Below are 21,626 nucleotides of genomic sequence, written 5' to 3' on the forward strand. Positions count from 1 at the left end.
CCAACTTCTACAGCCTCCATGCCCCCCATATCACATCTTGTATCCAAGCTAGAGGCGGTACAACAGGATACTAGAGCCCCTATGCCCACGCCTATGGGCACTATAAGGGCAGTCTGTAGTTGCTGTGACTCCTGGACCCGCTGCTCTGCCCACATAGAGCAATCACATCCTGGCGCTGCGGCTCATTAGGGGCGGCTAGGTGACTTGGGAGTATGCAATCCTCCGCTGACCCAGATACCTGCGCCCGTCTCCCATTATTCCCGCCCGTATGGAATTCCGCCTCTGGGTGGGCGACACTCTTCTCCTTATAAGTGATAACATCAGGATTCCTCCGTGTTCTGTAAGTCCCGCGCTACGTGGCGGCTTCCAGCGTGTCATGTGATCCAAGGTCATGTGACAGCAGCAATCATAAGAAATGGCCGGGTCACCATATATTTGACCCCAACGCGACAAAGTTGTGCACAATAGTAATCAGCGGCAAATGCTGGGGACGGACGTGTTTGCCATGTGCAGGTGAACTGAGGTTTAGGGGCGGAGTTTGCAGGTGATGACCGTTTCCATGGAAACACATAAACCAGGACAATGGCTCCAAACATGAAAGCTTTATTAGATTTGGCGCTGAGCTCCTTCTACAATATTTGGCAATTATGGCCCCGCCCCCCTCGCCGGGCCGGTGACGCTCTATACAAACTGGAGATAAAGACTAACGGAAGTGCTTTTCAGGCTTCATTCTCTTTGGTCTCTCGCTTCATTCCTTGCGCAATTATTTCTGTGAGATGCGAAAAATCCAAGTGTCCATCCATCCAGACGTGACCGATAAACAACGCAGTTATATCCTTCATCTAATTGGTCAGACGGAGGATCCAGCGCGGAAATGAGCATAAGATTTGGTTCCGAGATCCTTGTTGTAGCACCAGGGTGATATGTGAAGTCGCGGCTGATGGCGGATCGCGCTCTGTTAGTCCTCCACAGGGGGTCGCTGACTACCTGCGGATACAAGAGATGAATGACACCAGGTGGCCGACGGAGATTTTCACACCTCAGTCTAAAACCAAAATGCGTTAGGGTCAGATTTGCCTCTTAATACATTTGGCGCATCTTAGCCGATTCGTGCACCAGAAATTGGAGTCTACGAGCAGGCGTGGATTTGCCCTATAATTTACACCACTTTCCGATCTGAAGTATAGTAAATCTATTGATCTACAGAGGCCCGCCCCCTCCATAAGCTCCACCCACTTTCAAAAAGTTGTGAGAGAAGCGCAGTTTGCAAAAAGTCCCAAATTATTTTGCAAACATGGCAGGTGCCCTAATTTACCCCTCTTTTTGTCAAAAAACTGTCATAAAGTCTTTAATTAGTCCCCCCATTAGTCTTCGAGTAGTCACCGCTTTCAATATCTCTGTTTGCTATCACTGAATGGAAATATTGCTGTTTCGGTAAAGCAGCTGAGAACCCCTCTGACCTAATGCTTCTTAGACTCTGGTCACATCTGTGTCGGAGGCTCCATTCTGGGCGGCTTTACTTGGTTTTGGGAAATGCCGAAGAGCAGAATGGAAGCCGGACGGACCCCATATAGTCAATATCATCCCTCCGGAGCCTCCACTTCTGTCAGCCGTTTACTGCAGGATTTCCATTCTTCTGTTGCGATGACATAAACGTAGAATGGAAACCCAAGTGCAGATGTGAATAGAGCCTCACAGCTGAGGGCTCGTTACAATGTATCAGTCTAGACAATCCTCTGTGACTCCAGACTGATACAGGTTATCTGCACTGACACATTGTAACAGCCTATCAAGCCAGAGGTAGAAAAGCACTAGGCTTGTACAGGTTTTCAGCCACTAGATGTCAACAAGAATGTCTCCATTCATTGATAGCAAGCAGAGTTTTGAACATGGTGAAGAACTGGAACATAAAATGTATACTAGAAACTTGCAGAACCTTCCGTTATATACAGTGATGAAGAATCCCTTCTGCAGTGACTCTACAACGTGCGACAACTCCAGTCAGAATCTACGGAAAGCCTGAATTACCTCAGGTCTTGTGCTCCAGTCACATCCAAAGCTGCTAAATTCATGTCACCAGAGAGCAGTGCATTGTGGGAGTTCAGTGCAGAGGTTATGTCACATAGCTGACAGGAGGTTACAGCTAAACCAGCTCTGGATGTGAATGGAGAAAACAATGCAAAATAAACAACATGGATGCAAAACCAGAATGTCTGCAAATACACAGCGGACCCTGCGGCAAAATGTCAGAATCAGAAGTGGATCCTGTGGAAAGGAGGAGTCTAGAAGTGTCTCTAGCAGGAAGAAGGAGAAGTCAAGGAGTGGATCCGACAAAGAGGAGAAGAAGAAGTCCAGTAGCGGATCCGACAAGGAGGAGAAGAAGAAGTCCAGTAGCGGATCCGACAAGGAGGAGAGGTAGAAGGCCAGTAGCGGATCCGACAAGGAGGAGAAGTAGAAGTCCAGTAGCGGATCTGACAAGGAGGAGAAGAAGAAGTCCAGTAGCGGATCCGACAAGGAGGAGAGGTAGAAGGCCAGTAGCGGATCCGACAAGGAGGATAGGTAGAAGTCCAGTAGCGGATCCGACAAGGAGGAGAAGTAGAAGTCCAGTAGCGGATCTGACAAGGAGGAGAAGTAGAAGGCCAGTAGCGGATCCGACAAGGAGGAGAAGTAGAAGTCCAGTAGCGGATCCGACAAGGAGGAGAGGTAGAAGGCCAGTAGCGGATCCGACAAGGAGGATAGGTAGAAGGCCAGTAGCGGATCCGACAAGGAGGAGAGGTAGAAGGCCAGTAGCGGATCCGACAAGGAGGAGAGGTAGAAGGCCAGTAGCGGATCCGACAAGGAGGAGAGGTAGAAGGCCAGTAGCGGATCCGACAAGGAGGAGAAGAAGAAGTCCAGTAGGGGATTCGACAAGGAGGAGAAGTAGAAGGCCAGTAGCGGATCCGACAAAGAGGAGAAGTAGAAGTCCAGTAGCGGATCCGACAAGGAGGAGAAGAAGTCCAGTAGCGGATTCGACAAGGAGGAGAAGTAGAAGATCCGACAAGGAGGAGAAGTAGAAGTCCAGTAGCGGATCCGACAAAGAGGAGAAGTAGAAGTCCAGTAGCGGATCCGACAAGGAGGAGAAGAAGAAGTCCAGTAGCGGATCCGACAAGGAGGATAGGTAGAAGGCCAGTAGCGGATCCGACAAGGAGGAGAAGTAGAAGGCCAGTAGCGGATCCGACAAGGAGGATAGGTAGAAGGCCAGTAGCGGATCCGACAAAGAGAAGTAGAAGTCCAGTAGCGGATCCGACAAGGAGGATAGGTAGAAGGCCAGTAGCGGATCCGACAAGGAGGAGAGGTAGAAGGCCAGTAGCGGATCCGACAAGGAGGAGAGGTAGAAGGCCAGTAGCGGATCCGACAAGGAGGAGAGGTAGAAGGCCAGTAGCGGATCCGACAAGGAGGAGAAGAAGAAGTCCAGTAGGGGATTCGACAAGGAGGAGAAGTAGAAGGCCAGTAGCGGATCCGACAAAGAGGAGAAGTAGAAGTCCAGTAGCGGATCCGACAAGGAGGAGAAGAAGTCCAGTAGCGGATTCGACAAGGAGGAGAAGTAGAAGATCCGACAAGGAGGAGAAGTAGAAGTCCAGTAGCGGATCCGACAAAGAGGAGAAGTAGAAGTCCAGTAGCGGATCCGACAAGGAGGAGAAGAAGAAGTCCAGTAGCGGATCCGACAAGGAGGATAGGTAGAAGGCCAGTAGCGGATCCGACAAGGAGGAGAAGTAGAAGGCCAGTAGCGGATCCGACAAGGAGGATAGGTAGAAGGCCAGTAGCGGATCCGACAAAGAGAAGTAGAAGTCCAGTAGCGGATCCGACAAGGAGGATAGGTAGAAGGCCAGTAGCGGATCCGACAAAGAGAAGTAGAAGTCCAGTAGCGGATCCGACAAGGAGGAGAAGTAGAAGTCCAGTAGCAGATCCGACAAGGAGGAGAAGTAGAAGTCCAGTAGCAGATCCGACAAGGAGGAGAAGTAGAAGTCCAGTAGGGGATCCGACAAGGAGGAGAAGTAGAAGTCCAGTAGCAGATCCGACAAGGAGGAGAAGTAGAAGTCCAGTAGCGGATCCGACAAGGAGGAGAAGTAGAAGTCCAGTAGCGGATCCGACAAGGAGGAGAAGTAGAAGTCCAGTAGCAGATCCGACAAGGAGGAGAAGTAGAAGTCCAGTAGCGGATCCGACAAGGAGGAGAAGTAGAAGTCCAGTAGCGGATCCGACAAGGAGGAGAAGTAGAAGTCCAGTAGCGGATCCGACAAGGAGGAGAAGTAGAAGTCCAGTAGCATATCCGACAAGGAGGAGAAGTAGAAGTCCAGTAGGGGATCCGACAAGGAGGAGAAGTAGAAGTCCAGTAGCGGATCCGACAAGGAGGAGAAGTAGAAGTCCAGTAGCGGATCCGACAAGGAGGAGAAGTAGAAGTCCAGTAGCAGATCCGACAAGGAGGAGAAGTAGAAGTCCAGTAGCGGATCCGACAAGGAGGAGAAGTAGAAGTCCAGTAGCGGATCCGACAAGGAGGAGAAGTAGAAGTCCAGTAGCGGATCCGACAAGGAGGAGAAGTAGAAGTCCAGTAGGGGATCCGACAAGGAGGAGAAGTAGAAGGCCAGTAGCGGATCCGACAAGGAGGAGAAGTAGAAGTCCAGTAGCAGATCCGACAAGGAGGAGAAGTAGAAGTCCAGTAGGGGATCCGACAAGGAGGAGAAGTAGAAGTCCAGTAGCAGATCCGACAAGGAGGAGAAGTAGAAGTCCAGTAGCGGATCCGACAAGGAGGAGAAGTAGAAGTCCAGTAGCGGATCCGACAAGGAGGAGAAGTAGAAGTCCAGTAGCAGATCCGACAAGGAGGAGAAGTAGAAGTCCAGTAGCGGATCCGACAAGGAGGAGAAGTAGAAGTCCAGTAGCGGATCCGACAAGGAGGAGAAGTAGAAGTCCAGTAGCGGATCCGACAAGGAGGAGAAGTAGAAGTCCAGTAGCATATCCGACAAGGAGGAGAAGTAGAAGTCCAGTAGGGGATCCGACAAGGAGGAGAAGTAGAAGTCCAGTAGCGGATCCGACAAGGAGGAGAAGTAGAAGTCCAGTAGCGGATCCGACATGGAGGAGAAGTAGAAGTCCAGTAGCAGATCCGACAAGGAGGAGAAGTAGAAGTCCAGTAGCGGATCCGACAAGGAGGAGAAGTAGAAGTCCAGTAGCGGATCCGACAAGGAGGAGAAGTAGAAGTCCAGTAGCGGATCCGACAAGGAGGAGAAGTAGAAGTCCAGTAGGGGATCCGACAAGGAGGAGAAGTAGAAGACCAGTAGCGGATCCGACAAGGAGGAGAAGTAGAAGGCCAGTAGGGGATCCGACAAGGAGGAGAAGTGAAAGTCCAGTAGCGGATCCGACAAGGAGGATAGGTAGAAGGGCAGTAGCGGATCCAACAAGGAGGATAGGTAGAAGGGCAGTAGCGGATCCGACAAGGAGGAGAAGTAGAAGGCCAGTAGCGGATCCGACAAGGAGGAGAAGTAGAAGTCCAGTAGCGGATCCGACAAGGAGGAGAAGTAGAAGTCCAGTAGCGGATCCGACAAGGAGGAGAAGTAGAAGATCCGACAAGGAGGAGAAGTAGAAGATCCGACAAGAAGGAGAAGTAGAAGTCCAGTAGCGGATCCGACAAGGAGGAGAAGTAGAAGTCCAGTAGCGGATCCGACAAGGAGGAGAAGTAGAAGTCCAGCAGCGGATCCGACAAGGAGGAGAAGTAGAAGTCCAGTAGCGGATCCATAAAGGAGGAGAAGTAGAAGTCCAGTAGCGGATCCGACAAGGAGGAGAAGTAGAAGTCCAGTAGCGGATCCGACAAGGAGAAGTAGAAGTCCAGTAGCGGATCCGACAAGGAGGAGAAGTAGATGTCCAGTAGCGGATCCGACAAGGAGGAGAAGTAGAAGATCCGACAAGGAGGAGAAGTAGAAGATCCGACAAGGAGGAGAAGTAGAAGTCCAGTAGCGGATCCGACAAGGAGGAGAAGTAGAAGTCCAGTAGCGGATCCGACAAGGAGGAGAAGTAGAAGTCCAGCAGCGGATCCGACAAGGAGGAGAAGTAGAAGTCCAGTAGCGGATCCATAAAGGAGGAGAAGTAGAAGTCCAGTAGCGGATCCGACAAGGAGAAGTAGAAGTCCAGTAGCGGATCCGACAAGGAGAAGTAGAAGTCTAGTAGCGGATCCGACAAGGAGGAGAAATAGAAGTCCAGTAGCGGATCCGACAAGGAGGAGAAGTAGAAGGCCAGTAGGGGATCCCACAAGGAGGAGAAGTAGAAGTCCAGTAGCGGATCCGACAAGGAGGAGAAGTAGAAGTCTAGTAGCGGATCCGACAGCATCTAGAATTGGCTCTGACAAGAAAAAGTTGAAGTCCAGAAGTGTCACTAGAATGAAGGAGAAAGTTATCTCTAGAAGTGGCTGCAGCAGGGGAGAAGTCCAGAAGTATCCAGAAGGGAGGAAAATCAGACATCTCTCCTGCAGGAAGAGAAGTTTGGATCCACCTCTGGGCTTGGCTCAAAGAAACAGAGTTATAAACTACAATGATTTTACAAAACCCGCTGTGTGTGAGACTCGATCTGAACTGCGGCGGACAGACCCGCTGACCATAATGGGGGTCCGTACGTTTTCTTTCCAGCTCTCCAGATTTTTCCTGGATGGAACGGCACAAGACGCTGCGCTAGACCTGAACGAAGCCTCCAACACAGATGTGAGCAGAACCCCAAAGAGAAGACGTGGGATCCCTGGGATCGGCCATCATTGCCCACATAGTGGTGGTCCTGGGTTATTGTAAGCACTCCATGGGATCTGTCAGCCACTGATGGTTGGCCCAACACTAGGGGTCACGAGCAGCGGACCCCCACGATCAGCTATTGATGACCGATCCTGAGGATAGCTCGTCAACCTTGAAGAGAGAAGTCCTAAAAACCTGTCCAAGCTGTAAATGGTGAAAAAGAGGTGGTGGGGGGGGGGTGTGATGGTTGCTGAGCGCGGAGCGACGCGGACTTACCTCTATCCCAGCTGCTTCTGGGTCTGTTTATCGACTGCGACCACCACGTTGTTAAAATTCCCACCTGCAACACAGAGGAGTTGCGCCAATTATATTACGATGCTATGAACGCCTTCTGTTTATAATCAGTAATCCGATATTCCACTGATCGATCGTGAGCGCGGCCGGACAGGAGTAGCTGAGCAGCCGCCAGACTGACACACTGTAACAAACCATAAAGACAGGATAGGATTGTCTAGACCGGCCGCGGTCCACCCACCACATTTTGGGGGCTCAAATACGCCCCTGACTCCGTCCGCACATTCGGCAGGTTGTCTCACATGTCCTGTCATAGAAACTACCTGCAGGCCGCCACTGGTCTAGGCTGCTACAGTGTAACAAACCCTCTGCTGTAGACAGTATTAGCTCAGGACATGAAGGAATTCACTGACAACAAGCAGAGATCTTGCAACCAGTGAAGAATGTAACACAAGCGCTGCGAACGTATAGAATAATGAAGCTTTATCTCTAGGAGGTGACAATCGTAAGAGAAGCTGCCATGTTTGGCCGCAGCGCGGTGACTGCGGTTTCCGGATTCGTCCGCTCACCGTGGTAATCCTTGGGGTACTTGTGCCTCAGGCTCCGCCCATCTGGGAAAAAACAAAAAGTAAGCAACAGAATTACTGATGCCATACTGGGGGGAGACGAACGCCTCCCTATCACCCCTAAGCAGCTGCCCTAGGGGTCATCACCCAGCTCGCCCCAACCCCACAATGACGTCTACAGCTTTACATTTGCCCAGCCCTAAACTGCTCAGGATCCCGGGCGAGCGGGGTGACCCTTGTAAGAGCTGATGCCCCAGAGACCTCCCCATACTGACCTGAGTTACCCTTCTGCTTGATACACTGCCCTCTGTTGGGGATGCCCTCCGCCGGGCTGCCGGGGTTTATTATGTGACATTCGTACCCCGTTGGACAGTGCAGCGGCTCATCCCCGTCCTCTGTAGTGCTGCAGGCCTCCGCTGCCAAAGACAAAACGGACAATTCTCAGCTGAGGGAAAACTGACAGCTCACAGATTTCCATCTTCCGTCATCACCCATAGTCATCAATCATCATCCATCCCCCTGTGATCACTACTCATCACCCATGAACATTACCCATCCACTCAAAATCACTATTCATCACCAGTAATCATCACCCATCCCCCTGTGATCACTATTCATCACCAGGCATCACCAGTAATCATCATCCATCCCCCTGTGATCACTACTCATCACCAGTAATCATCACCCATCCCCCTGTGATCACTATTCATCGCTAGGCATCACCAGTAATCATCACCCATCCCCCTGTGATCACTCTTAATCGCCAGGCATTATCAGTAACCATCACCCATCCCCCTGTGATCACTACTCATCACCCATAAACATTACCAATCCAGCAAAAATCACTAATTCATGCCCCAGCATCATCAATCATCACCAATCCACTGGCATTATTACTCATCACCTGCCATCTCCTATACCCCTGGCAGCACTACTAATCATCAGTCATTATCTATACCCTAGCATCACTATTCATCATCTAGCATCACCCATAATCACCTATCCATCCATCCGGTATCATCTATTCCCCCAGAATCACTACTCATCACCCTGGCATCACCCATCTCCCTGGCATAACGAGCTCTGGGGCATAGACTGTACCTTGTAACGCTTCCTCCGGTCCGTCCAGTAACCAGCCGTTGCCCCCCAGCCAGCGAGGTTTGGGCTGCACCAGCCAGTCCAGCACTGCAGTGACACAAAGGGTGATGCGTTCAGTAACCAGCAGGTGGCGCACATGAGGCACAGACAGGGTCATCATCCGTTAGTGTTGGGGACTGTACTTACTGATGACCACTTACATCACACAGATGATCCATAATGCTCAATGACCCCCCCAAGATCCTGCTGGAGGCACTACATGTGAACGGGTCGGGTCCACTGCCCCCCGGTACAGCATGCACATGAGGGGTTAAATCCGCCAGGAACGGAATTATTCATATCCTTGTCTTTCAGGGAGGGACGGCAGAGAATTTAGGGGTGCAGCGCCCCTTCTTCCCCGCCTGGTGAATGCCCCAGTTTACCCATCAGATGCGCACCCCTTCAGTGCTGGTATACAGGGCTCGGCCCATATCAGGGCCCCATGTGGCCCCGCAAAACATTCTAACAGCCCGAGACGTCAGAAACCCAGAGATGTCTGCAGAGTCTCCGCGCCTAATTCATGCAGACATAACGATCTCCTACTGCGCGAGCCGGGCGACACGGCCGCCATTACAGCCCCAGAACCGCGGTCACCCGGCGCGCCCAGGAGCAGGGAGCGCAGAAGTGACGGCTTGGTCTGGATGCAGCATGTGAGGATGTGAAGTGCTGCAGTACTGGGGTATTGCGCTACCTGGTGGCGGCTGCACGGACTCCAGGCAGGCATAGATGCATCCATTGAAGCAGCAGCGCTTGTGAAGTTCACATTCCGAGTCGGATCTGCAGCTCAGGACGTCGCAGGCGCGCTCCGGCAGGGTCTGCGGCGGGGGCGGGCAGCGGTCGTTCTTCTGGTAGTTGGTATTGTAGGGGTGCAGCGGGTATTCATAGTCCTGAGGAGATAAAGCGGCACAAGTCAGCGGGATGAAAGGTATCACAGATCATCCGTGAATGAGGCGGAGCGACGCGCATAAAGTGCGACTCCGTAATATCGGATGGACTGCGGACGGCCGCATCGCCCAACAGACACTGCGGGAATCTGCAGCCATCATCTCCGCACACAGTGCCGCAATACCACCTGTGGCCTGCAGATGGCGCTGAAGAACAAGGAATGAGAACATCCCAGGAATGTCGCCAGTCACATGACACGAGGGGACATCTGCTGCGGAGATGATGGGAGTCGGCGCTATATTTACTTCACCTCTAATGAGAACATTGCGGGGGGGGGGGGGGGGGCTGGTCCTGACATTCGTGGAAACAGTAACACTAGATTGTCAGCTCTGAGGCCGAGGGACGGCAGCAACAGGAATGTCTACAATGATAGAGGTGCGCGTCACCTGAGCCTCCGACCCGCGGCCGCAGGCTCAGGTTTTGGGGCTGGACTCCCTTTATGTGGGGCCTCCTATACCAGAGCTCCCTGACAGGAAGCCGCGCCTCATCACCCATAGCAGCCAATCACAGCGCAGCTATCATTCTGCCTTAGCAGCTAACGAATGAAAGCTGCGCTCTGATTGGCTGCTTTGGGTGACGAGGCGCGGCTTCTGTTAGGGAGCTCTGATATGGGAGGCCCTCTATCCACACATCGTGGTGGATATGCTGCTGTCATGGCGATCCCAGCATATCCACCGCTACCGGAGGGCGGGGCACCAGGGTAACACGTACCTCGCAACGTCCGAACAACGAAAAGAGGGAGAACTGCGCCCACGCCCTCGGCATCTCTAGTGGGGGATAGTCACCCCCTCACAGTAATAGTGATCCCCATAGTGGCCTCAGTAGTCATAGTGATACCGTTAGTGACCCTAGCAGTAATTGTGACCCCCCCCCCATAGTAGCCCCAGTAGTAATAGTGATACCATTAGTGGCCCCAGTAGAAATAATGATACTGTAAGTGGCCCCAGTAATAATAGTGACCCCTATAGTGGCCCCAGTAATAATAGTGACCCCTATAGTGGCCCCAGTAATAATAGTGACCCCTATAGTGGCCCCAGTAATAATAGTGACCCCTATAGTGTCCCCATTAGTAATAGTGACCCCTATAGTGGCCCCAGTAGTAATAGTGACCCCTATAGTGGCCCCAGTAGTAATAGTGACCCCTATAGTGGCCTCAGTAGTAATAGTGACCCCATTAATGGCCAAAGTAGTAATAGTGACCCGCATAGTAACCCCAGTAGTAATAGTGATACTGTTAGTGGCCCCGGTAGTAATAGTGATCAGTTTAATAGCCCCAGTAGTAATAGTGACCCCCATAGTAGCCCCAGTAGTAATAGTGACCCCCATAGTAGCCCCAGTAGTAATAGTGACCCCCATAGTGGCCCGAGTAGTAATAGTGACCCCCTTTAGTAGCCCCAGTAGTCATAGTGACCCCCTTTAGTAGCCCCAGTAGTAATAGCGACCCCCATAGTGGCCCCAGTAGTAGTAGTAGTGACCCCCATTAGTAGCCCCAGTAGTAATAGCGACCCCCATAGTGGCCCCAGTAGTAGTAGTAGTGACCCCCTTTAGTAGCCCCAGTAGTAATAGCGACCCCCATAGTGGCCCCAGTAGTCTTAGTGACCCCCTTTAGTAGCCCCAGTAGTAATAGCGACCCCCATAGTGGCCCCAGTAGTAGTAATAGTGACCCCCATTAGTAGCCCCAGTAGTAATAGCGACCCCCATAGTGGCCCCAGTAGTCTTAGTGACCCCCTTTAGTAGCCCCAGTAGTAATAGCGACCCCCATAGTGGCCCCAGTAGTCTTAGTGACCCCCTTTAGTAGCCCCAGTAGTAATAGCGACCCCCATAGTGGCCCCAGTAGTCTTAGTGACCCCCATTAGTAGCCCCAGTAGTAATAGCGACCCCCATAGTGGCCCCAGTAGTCTTAGTGACCCCCTTTAGTAGCCCCAGTAGTAATAGTGATCCCAAAGTGGATCTCCAGCCACCTGACAAGCATTTAACTCCCTTGTGGTCCCGGTGGCCCTGCTGCTGCTGTCAGTGTGACCTCTGACCTCTCCACCAGCATCTGTGTGCAGGACCGGGTCCTGCCCTCCTCCCTGATAGGGACCAGAATTGGACAAGCCACAACTTATTTTCACGTGGACCATCGCTTTCCATGTGAGTAGCCTAATAATGGGTCATGTGATGTCTGTGAAGTACACGGACAGCGCAGGGGTGAGATATACGCTGGCCTGGATGAGGGGCCGCCGCACGTGCGATCGCCACAAATGTCAGCAGGACCTTCTAATGTTACATACGCAGCGCACAAACATGGCCATCCGAGTCCGCTCTGCATCACGCAGACCAAGATGGCGGTTAGTCGCACACTCGGTAGGTGAGGGCGGGGCTACGTGTGATTGGTGTGTGAGTTGCTGCTCGTACTGAAGTCACATGACTATCGCCGGCCGCCATTCGGCTGTAAGTTTTGTGCGATTTATAATACCCTTTAGATACAAACATCGCTAACGACGCAAACGCTAATGAGACGATGCGACTCATCCCGCCACCACAGCCGATAATTCAGCACTTTTGGATTTTTGGCGACGGTCGCGTGGCATCCCATTCGCAGTCGTTACTGGTGGTCGCAGCGTGTCCTCGTCTTCCTCGTGTCGCACTCGCCTAAAAGGCGTTTCTGATTCTGTGGTGAAGGAGTTAATAGTCTGGGTTTGGCCCGGCGCTGTGACGCAGTCACCCGGGCGCTGCTGATGTTACCGATCGGCTCAAGTGGAATATTTTAGGATTTGCTATAGCGCCGGCCGCCTGCAGCTGTGCCCCCTTCTCCTCAATGACCGCGCCCAGCCGCCCCTGGCACTGCCAGCATCTATTCTCACGTCCTCATCCGAACTCCGGGGCTGCAGACGGCTGAGCAGGGAAAAGATCCCAGACACAACCTGAGCCGGATCATCCCTAACACAACACCGGAAAACCAGCGTACCGCGTAAAGTCTGCGGGGGGCGCTGCGACGTCCTTCAGGGTGAAGTCATTTAATGGCAACTGCGAATCGCATCACTGCGCCCGACGGCGTTGTCACCCAGCTCTCCGCAGACTCTGAGTGACGTATAAGATTACATCCCCCTCCATCCTACTACTCTCACAGTGTGTCAGTCTCCACTGCAGTTCTGGCATTCTGTTCATGAACTAGGGAGCACAGGATGAGCAGGGAATTGTGGGTATAACTGGTGAGATTGTAAGCCCCTGTGACCCCTATGGGATGGCCAGCGCTGTGTATGTTAGGGCTCAGCACAGACACAATGCCGCGGCTCCGACCTCTTGCTGCGCACTTAACCCCTTCCTGGCGGAACAAGCAGTGCTTCAGCGCAGAACGCAATCAGCACAGCCTTAGGCCTCAATTAGATGCATCCCAGCCTGACCGCGAATCTACGGACCCGGACGCGGTATTCTGGGGGTCCACTAGAGCCGCCATCTTTTATAATCTGATGTGCAGGACAATTCTTCAATCCGTATCCGCGGTTTTTAGCCCACAGAAGTCAACGGGCCGACTGTAGAGCGGTCCGCCTGCGCCGCGGACTTACGGACGGGCGGATTTACTATCATCCAACATTATGAGAACTAATAGGATTCGACAGAACGGTGGCGGCGGCGCGGCGAGTCCTCAGAGTGCGAACACGGATCGAGCCGCGCCGTACCAGGCCCAATGTCTGGTTACAAATGTGCGCCATATTTATCCACTCACAGCCCATTCTAACCCCGGAGCAGCCATCATTAGTAGCAGATGGTCAGTCCGCACGGTTTGGGATCCCCTGAAGCCGACGCGTTTCCTGCTGGCGCCCTGCAGCTCCCGTATAAGTGATAGCGGAGCGCGAAACTGTATACAGCAGGAGAGAAGCGGTGCTGTGCAGTATATATATATGTACTGTCCACATATACAGACTATGTACTCTGCTCTAGCCATATACAGACTACTGTATATACTGTGCACCATCCATATATATATATATATATATATATACATATACAGACTACTGTATATACTGTGCACCATCCATATATATATATATATATATATATACATATACAGACTACTGTATATACTGTGCACCATCCATATATATACATATATAGACTATATACTGTTCTATCCATATACATGTTATATATTGTGCACTGTCCACATATATATAGAGAGAGTATATGCTGTACATTATATATATAATCTGTTCTATCCTTTTACAAACTACTGTATATACTGTGCACTGTCCATATATATATATAGAGAGAGAGAGAGAGAGAGTATATCTGCTGTACATTATATATAGACTCTGTTCTATCCATTTATAATCTACTGTATATACTGCGCACCATTCATATATACATACGGACTCTGTTCTATCCATATACAGGTTGTATAGTGTGCACTGTCCATATACAGTATACAGATTATATACTGTGCACATATATACAGCCTCTATACATTGACACATGACGGCTGGCCCCGTACCTCGTCCTTGTCGGCGACCCTCAGGTGCAGCGCCCTCTTGCTCCGGGCGGCAGCGGCGGCGCACAGGCTGCAGAGCAGCAGGCAGCCCAGCAGCGCTCCCCGGCTCCGGCCGCTCATCCTCCGGCTGCTGCAGTAAGAGCCGCCCGGCCGAGGGGCTCCGGCACTCAGGGGGGATCAGCAGACGGGGAGGAGCCGCGGGAGTCACAAGAAACGGCTTTTTGCTTTTTCCTCCTCCGTTAATGAAGAGAAGTTCTTCTGCTGCTCCCTGGTGCGGCTGCAGGGGGCGCTGCGGGGGCAAACTGCTGCAAGGGTAGGCATTAATGTGGGCACGGGGAAGGGGGGGCACACTAAGACTGCTGCAAGGGTAGGCATTAATGTGGGCACGGGGAAGGGGGGGCACACTAAGACTGCTGCAAGGGTAGGCATTAATCTGGGCACGGGGAGGGGGGCACACGAAAACTGCTGCAAGGGTAGGCATTAACCTGGGCACAGGGGGAGATTTAAAGGGTTAAAATAGTTTAAGCCATCGATCTAACACTGCCAACACAGAAAGGATAATGCCTCCCATCAAGTATAGCTGGGATCAGACTGGCCCAAAGTGGTTGTTGGCATGAAAGCTGGCATCAAAGTGGGCAGGCTGCCACTTCTTACTGACATTAATAAGTAACTGTTGTTTTTAAAGGGTTAAATGAGTTTGAGCCACTGATCCATCACTGCCAACACACAGCGGGTGATGCCCTGACTCAAATATAGATTATTTCTGCCACCTCCAATCTGGTTCTTGGCATGAAGGCTGGCATCAAAGTTGGCAAACCGACAGTTTTTACTGATTTGAATAAGTAACTGGTGCTTTCAAAGGGTTAAATGGTTGGGGCCCACTGATCTGCCCTGCCAGCGCACTGAGGGCGATGCCCAGCATCAAGTACAATTCAGTCTAGCCTGATCCAAAATGGTTCTTGGCATAGAAGCTGGCATGAGTGTGCGTAGACCGCAACTTTTTACTGACTGTAATAAGTTACTGGTGTTCCTGAAGGGTGAAATGGGTTTGGCCCACTGATCTGCCCCTGCCAGCGCACGGAGGGTGATGCCCCGCATCCAATACACACTCGTTGTCAAACAAATCGAGCCTCCGGAACACAGCAAACTCATTCTATGTTGCCTGCCGGCTGTACGTTAAGCCTTAAAAGGGTTATCACCCAGGGCATCACCCGCCGGGATACATCGGGGTTGGATAGGAAGAACTGCTCCGACTCCTGTCTAGTGGCCGGCGCTTGTAATTGCAGGATCACCTCTTATTGAAATCAATGGGACCCCAGCCTGCAAATAAGAGCGACGGCCACTACACAGGGGTTGGAGCAGCGCCTCCGCTCCGACCCTGAGGTATCTCGGTGGGTGTTGCCTGCATAACCCCTTTAAAGGCATTCTACTCACCCGGCCTGCAGCTCCAGTCTGGCAGCGCAGTGCAGAGTCTGTGACCACTGACCGCTGAATTCTGCGCCACAGTGAAAGGTCAGCAGTCAGACTCTGCAGCAACAGCTACTGCCAGACCGGAGCGACAGGCGGGGGGAGTGTAAAGCCTGTAAGGATGCTGTCCGGCCAGAGGCCAATAGATGGACTGTAATGGCCTGTAGCCGAGCTGCATCTCTGGGACTACTATGGGGGTCATTATGACAAATGGGACCACTATGGGGGTCATTATTACTAATCAGACCACTATGGGGGTCACTATTACTACTGGGACCACTATGGGGGTCATTATTACGACTGGGACCACTATGGGGGTCATTATTACTACTCGGACCACTAGGTGGGTCACCATTACTACTGGGACCACTATGGGGGTCATTATTACTACTGGGACCACTATGGCGGTTACTATTACTACTGGGACCACTATGGGGGTCATTATTACTACTGGGACCACTATGGGGGTCATTATTACTACTGGGACCACTATGGGGGTCATTATTACTACTGGGACCACTATAGGGGTCATTATCACTACTGGGACCACTATCGGGGTCATTATTACTACTCAGACCACTATGGGGGTCATTATTACTACTCAGACCACTATGGGGGTCATTATTACTACTCAGACCACTATAGGGGTCATTATCACTACTGGGACCACTATCGGGGTCATTATTACTACTCAGACCACTATGGGGGTCATTATTACTACTGGGACCACTATCGGGGTCATTATTACTACTCAGACCACTATGGGGGTCATTATTACTACTGGGACCACTATGGCGGTTACTATTACTACTGGGACCACTATGGCGGTTACTATTACTACTGGGACCACTATGGCGGTTACTATTACTACTGGGACCACTATGGGGGTCATTATTACTACAGGGCCCACTATGGGGGTCATTATTATTACTGGGACCACTATGGGGGTCATTATTACTACTCACACCACTATGGGGGTCATTATTACTACTGGGACCACTATGGGGGTCATTATTACTACTGGGACCACTATGGGGGTCATTATTACTACTGGGACCACTATGGGGGTCATTATTACTACAGGGACCACTATGGGGGTCATTATTACTACAGGGACCACTATGGGGGTCACTATTTGGGCTCGTTCACAAGGGCATTTTGGGCGCCTGTTTTTTGGGACTGCACCAGCAGAGCGGCTCACAATTGGCGCTGGTCCAGTAGCTGAACAGAAGAGTCTGATGGATTCGGACCCCCACAATGTGATGCTGGTGACCTCTGAGGATACATCATCACCAGCCTCGGTCGCCCCCTTTAACCCCTTCTCTTCGCACCTATTCTCATTCTTTTTGATCCCAGCCTTAAGATCCATAATTTTTTTTTTTAATTTTCGCATTGACGCGCCGACGGCGCCGTGACGTCCTGGTCGCGGGTTCTGGTCCCGGGTGACATCACGGCATCAGCCGTCGACCATGTGACTCGCTCGCTGACGGTGTCATTCTGCTCTGGACACTGAAGGAGTAACATCCTGCTGCGGTCCCAGTGCCGATATGCCGGCCACCAGCAGACCACTAGGGGTAGCAACAGCAACCCAGCGCCTTAGCGAATTTCATCGCTGATTGGGCGGTCTGCGGGCGCGTTTTGTGGGTTCAGCCGCAGTTTTTATTATTACCATTTCAGGAACGAACATCTTTTTGATCATTTATTCACATTTTTTGGGCGCCCGTATTCCAAATAAAGTTGGCATTCCGTCCTTTTGTATTTCGTCCTCCGCCGCGCGGCATAAATATCGTGATCTCTTAATAGTCTGCATTCTTATGTTCGCGGCGATCCCAAATATCTGCGGTTTCAATTGTTTTGTTTTTCTATTGTAAAAATAGGAAAAGAGGGAATTTTTAAACATTTAATATTTCTTCACACTTTTTTTTGGCCCCCGCGGACAACCCGAACTCGGGAATATTTGTTCGCTTGTACTACGTATTACAATACCTCAGTATTGCAGTATATAGTCATTTTTGATGTTGCCTATGAAGCCCTGATGGCAACCTGGGAGCTTTCAGTAGGCTCTCAGCTGCCACGCTAGCCCATCGGCAGCTTCCGATCCCACTGCAGGGTGTGGGAGTAGACCCCACCCTCCTGCTGACTGTTTAGACATGTGGTCAGCTTTGACTAAACTGTTACTGCCGCAATCAGAGCTAAAAGCTGCTCGCCGCTGGTTATGGAGCGGATGTGGCTTCCAAACCCTCTCCATCCGCACTTGGAGACCACAGGGCGCTTATAGTTGTTCGGCGGCCCTGAAGTGGTTAAACCAGCTCCTTTGCATTAAGGATGCCAGTTATACTTCCTGTGTAGCGGGCACTAGCTGTGCCAGTGTGTTCTGCGCTCGGTGATTATAGCGCTCAGGTTCTGTTCAGCTCCGAGTCCTGAGCCCAAATACTCGGCGGTTAGGTGAAAAGAGATCGGTGTTGCCAGCTTGTTTCAGATCGGGTCTCGGCTTCTTTCCTGTAGTGGGGTCACCCTTCCCGGGGTGGATGCTCCGCTTGAAGGGCTGGTCCAGTTTGGGCGGTCTGCTATACTTGTCTTTGCCACGACATCTGCTTAGAGTCCGTTGTTTCCTCCTACGTTAGATCATGATTATCCCTTTTGTCCACCGATGAGCTCCTGAATTTGTCCCCATGGGTTGTATAACCAGTCGGCACAGACGTGACTCCCTGTGAGGACCGCTCTTCTTGTGGGGGGGGGACTAGTATTTTTTTGCTCTTCTTGTGGGGGACTAGTATTTTTTTGACAAAACATTAAGAATGATTGAAGTGGGATGAAATGGAAAAAAGAAGTCGTGGCGATGTACTTGGGGGCGGGGCTTATTATTTAACAACCTAAATGTAGTGGGGGCCACATTACCGGAGGGGCTGCGTATGGGGGCCCAGTGCAGATGAATGCTGCAGGATTTGGGGGTACAGGGGTCTGGCGGTCACTATTATTTGGGGGTTCAGAGAGACAAAGGTGTACGAACACCAAGCCTATTATTGTTATAGGTGCCCGTTAAACGCTCCGACCCCGGAGGTATCCACCAATCCCAGAGCAGTTCTGCCTGCAGGCACCGTTACCCCGTGGTTGTCGGAGATCCATCTGCATTCATTTGATAGCCTGGCCCATAAGTATCGTCACCCCCTCCCCATGAGGCTTGTGGATCCTGCTCACCAGAGGCGGCAACTGGGGGCGCCTGTTAACTCTAAATGTTCCATCCAGCAGAAACCAGACCAATATCCGATCTTTATTTGGGGGGTGAGGGGTCTGTTCTGTATTTTGGGGGTGAGGGGGGTCTGTTCTGTATTTTGGGGGTGAGGGGGGTCTGTTCTGTATTTTGTGGTGAGGGGGGTCTGTTTTGTATTTTGGGGGTGAGTGGGGGTCTGTTCTGTATTTTGGGGTGAGGGGGGTTGTTCTGTATTTTGGGGTGAGGGGGGTTGTTCTGTATTTTGTAGTGAGGGGGGTCTGTTTTGTATTTTGGGGGTGAGTGGGGGTCTGTTCTGTATTTTGGGGTGAGGGGGGTTGTTCTGTATTTTGGGGTGAGGGGGGTTGTCCTGTATTTTGTAGTGAGGGGGGTCTGTTTTGTATTTTGGGGGTAAGGGGGTCTGTTCTGTATTTTGGGGGTGAGTCAGGGGTTCGTTCTGTATTTTGGGGTGAGGGTTCTGTTCTGTATTTTGTGGTGAGGGGGGTCTGTTCTGTATTTTGGGGGTGAGGGGGGGGTCTGTTTTGTATTTTGGGGGTGAGTGCGGGTCTGTTCTGTATTTTGGGGTGAGGGGGGTTGTTCTGTATTTTGGGGTGAGGGGTCTGTTCTGTATTTTGTAGTGAGGGGGGGGTCTGTTTTGTATTTTGGGGGTAAGGGGGTCTGTTCTGTATTTTGGGGGTGAGTCAGGGGTTCGTTCTGTATTTTGGGGTGAGGGTTCTGTTCTGTATTTTGGGGTGAGGGGGTCTGTTTTACATTCTTGGGGTGACCATCAGATCCCTTGCAGGTTCTGCCATGAGGCCGTGTTGGGTCGGCACAACCCACCATGATGAGGTTCTGTTCTGTTGGCGCCTCCCTCCTCTCGGCACATTCCTGTGTGGGGGCACTAGTCCTCCTTCGGGGTGATGTTTGGGGCATCAGCAGAGTGGACGCTAATTACAAGTGCTGCTTTCTAAGCCAAAACATGGGGCAATTAGCAGGAGACCTGGATTAACCCCTGAGCACCTGACCAGTCCTGCACACCGAGTAGGGGGGCCGCCGGGTCACATGACGGGTCACAGACATAATGACAGCGATGGCTTCTCCCAGAAATTATCACAAGACATCAGTAATGACCTCCGATCTCCGACTCCATGGAAAGTGCTATCCATTCCACAGCTGCAAAGATCAGCATGGTGAAAATGTACTCAATAGGGGGTGCTGATCCACAGCATCTGATCACTAGGGGGCGCTGATCCACAGCATCTGATCACTAGGGGGCGCTGATCCACAGCATCTGATCACTAGGGGGGCGCTGATTCACAGCAGCTGATCACTAGGGGTGCTGATCCACAGCATCAGCTCACTAGGGGGGCGCTGATCCACAGCATCTGATCACTAGGGGTGCTGATCCACAGCATCTGATCACTAGGGGGTGCTGATCCACAGCATCTGATCACTAGGGGTGCTGATCCACAGCATCTGATCACTAGGGGTGCTGATCCACAGCATCTGATCATTAGGGGGTGCTGATCCACAGCATCTGATCACTAGGGGTGCTGATCCGTGTGAATCTGATCACTAGAGGGCGCTGATCCACAGCATCTGATCACTAGGGGTGCAGATCCACAGCATCTGATCATTAGGGGTGCAGATCCACAGCATCTGATCACTAGGGGTGCTGATCCGTGTGAATCTGATCACTAGAGGGCGCTGATCCACAGCATCTGATCACTAGGGGTGCTGATCCGTGTGAATCTGATCACTAGAGGGCGCTGATCCACAGCATCTGATCACTAGGGGTGCAGATCCACAGCATCTGATCACTAGGGGTGCTGATCCGTGTGAATCTGATCACTAGAGGGCGCTGATCCACAGCATCTGATCACTAGGGGGCACTGATCCACAGCATCTGATCACTAGGGGTGCAGATCCACAGCATCAGATCACTAGGGGGGCGCTGATTCACAGCATCTGATCACTAGGGGTGCTGATCCACAGCATCTGATCACTAGGGGTGCTGATCCGGAGCATCTGATCACTAGAGGGCGCTGATCCACAGCATCTGATCACTAGGGGGCGCTGATCCACAGCATCTGATCACTAGGGGGGGTGCTGATCCACAACATCTAATCCCTAGGGGGCACTGATCCACTACAGTGTATGACAGCATCTGATCACTAGGGGGCACTGATCCACCACATCTGATCACTAGGGGGTGCTGATCTATTACATCGCATGACAGCACCTGATCACTAGGGGGCGCTGATCCACTACATTGCATGACAGCATCTGATCACTAGGGGGCGCTGATCTACTACATTGCATGACAGCATCTGATCACTAGGGGGCGCTGATCCACTACATTGCATGACAGCATCTGATCACTAGGGGGCGCTGATCCACTACATTGCATGACAGCATCTGATCACTAGGGGGTCCTGATCCACTACATTGTATGACAGCATCTGATCACTAGGGGGCAGTGTCCCATTATAGTCCATGAGAAGAGCTGTTGTACTGTCAGGATCTCTCTTTTTGCACCCTGCAGGTCTCCGCAGGTTCCAGGCAGCGCTTGCAGCAGACTGTCGTGATGCGCTGGCCGCACTGTGGCGCCCGCAGTAGTGGTGGGGATGTTGAAGTCTTATCGGTTTGCTTTAGCTGTGAACAGAGCAGTTCCGATAACTTTCACTATATCAGGCAATCGCTCGCAGAGCACTTCCATGCACTCTATTCTGGCCTCAGTCTTCCTGGGGCCCCTGGCCCTATATATTATATAACGCCTTGTTTTCCTGTCGCCG

At 51.7% G+C, this 21,626-nt stretch overlaps 2 protein-coding genes across 2 annotated transcripts in view; one reads left to right on the forward strand and one right to left on the reverse strand.

Annotated features, from left to right (window-relative positions):
• Positions 1 to 21,626, forward strand: part of KCNG4 (potassium voltage-gated channel modifier subfamily G member 4) — a 70,008-nt gene that overhangs the window by 8,297 nt on the left and 40,085 nt on the right. The window lies entirely within an intron of this gene.
• On the reverse strand, positions 588 to 14,394 carry WFDC1 (WAP four-disulfide core domain 1). The gene is made up of 7 exons (XM_066582715.1): positions 14,160 to 14,394; positions 9,432 to 9,627; positions 8,705 to 8,788; positions 7,879 to 8,019; positions 7,607 to 7,648; positions 7,020 to 7,083; positions 588 to 987 (listed from the first exon to the last, which is right to left on the reverse strand). Exons 1-6 carry the CDS (start codon positions 14,274 to 14,276, stop codon positions 7,022 to 7,024), a joined length of 642 nt encoding a protein of 213 aa, XP_066438812.1. The 5' UTR covers positions 14,277 to 14,394; the 3' UTR covers positions 588 to 987; positions 7,020 to 7,021.

Source organism: Eleutherodactylus coqui, chromosome 11, assembly GCF_035609145.1.
Source record: "Eleutherodactylus coqui strain aEleCoq1 chromosome 11, aEleCoq1.hap1, whole genome shotgun sequence".
Lineage (NCBI taxonomy): Eukaryota > Metazoa > Chordata > Amphibia > Anura > Eleutherodactylidae > Eleutherodactylus > Eleutherodactylus coqui.

Bases quoted from the DNA above. Each gene is read 5' to 3' on its own strand.
- WFDC1 (XM_066582715.1), bottom strand. From the start codon at position 14,276: ATGAGCGGCCGGAGCCGGGGAGCGCTGCTGGGCTGCCTGCTGCTCTGC. The intron at 9,628-14,159 runs GTACGGGGCCAG...TTATCTCCTCAG, and splicing joins GGGTCGCCGACAAGGACGAG to GACTATGAATACCCGCTGCA. The intron at 8,020-8,704 runs GTACAGTCTATG...TGTCTTTGGCAG, and splicing joins ACCGGAGGAAGCGTTACAAG to CGGAGGCCTGCAGCACTACA.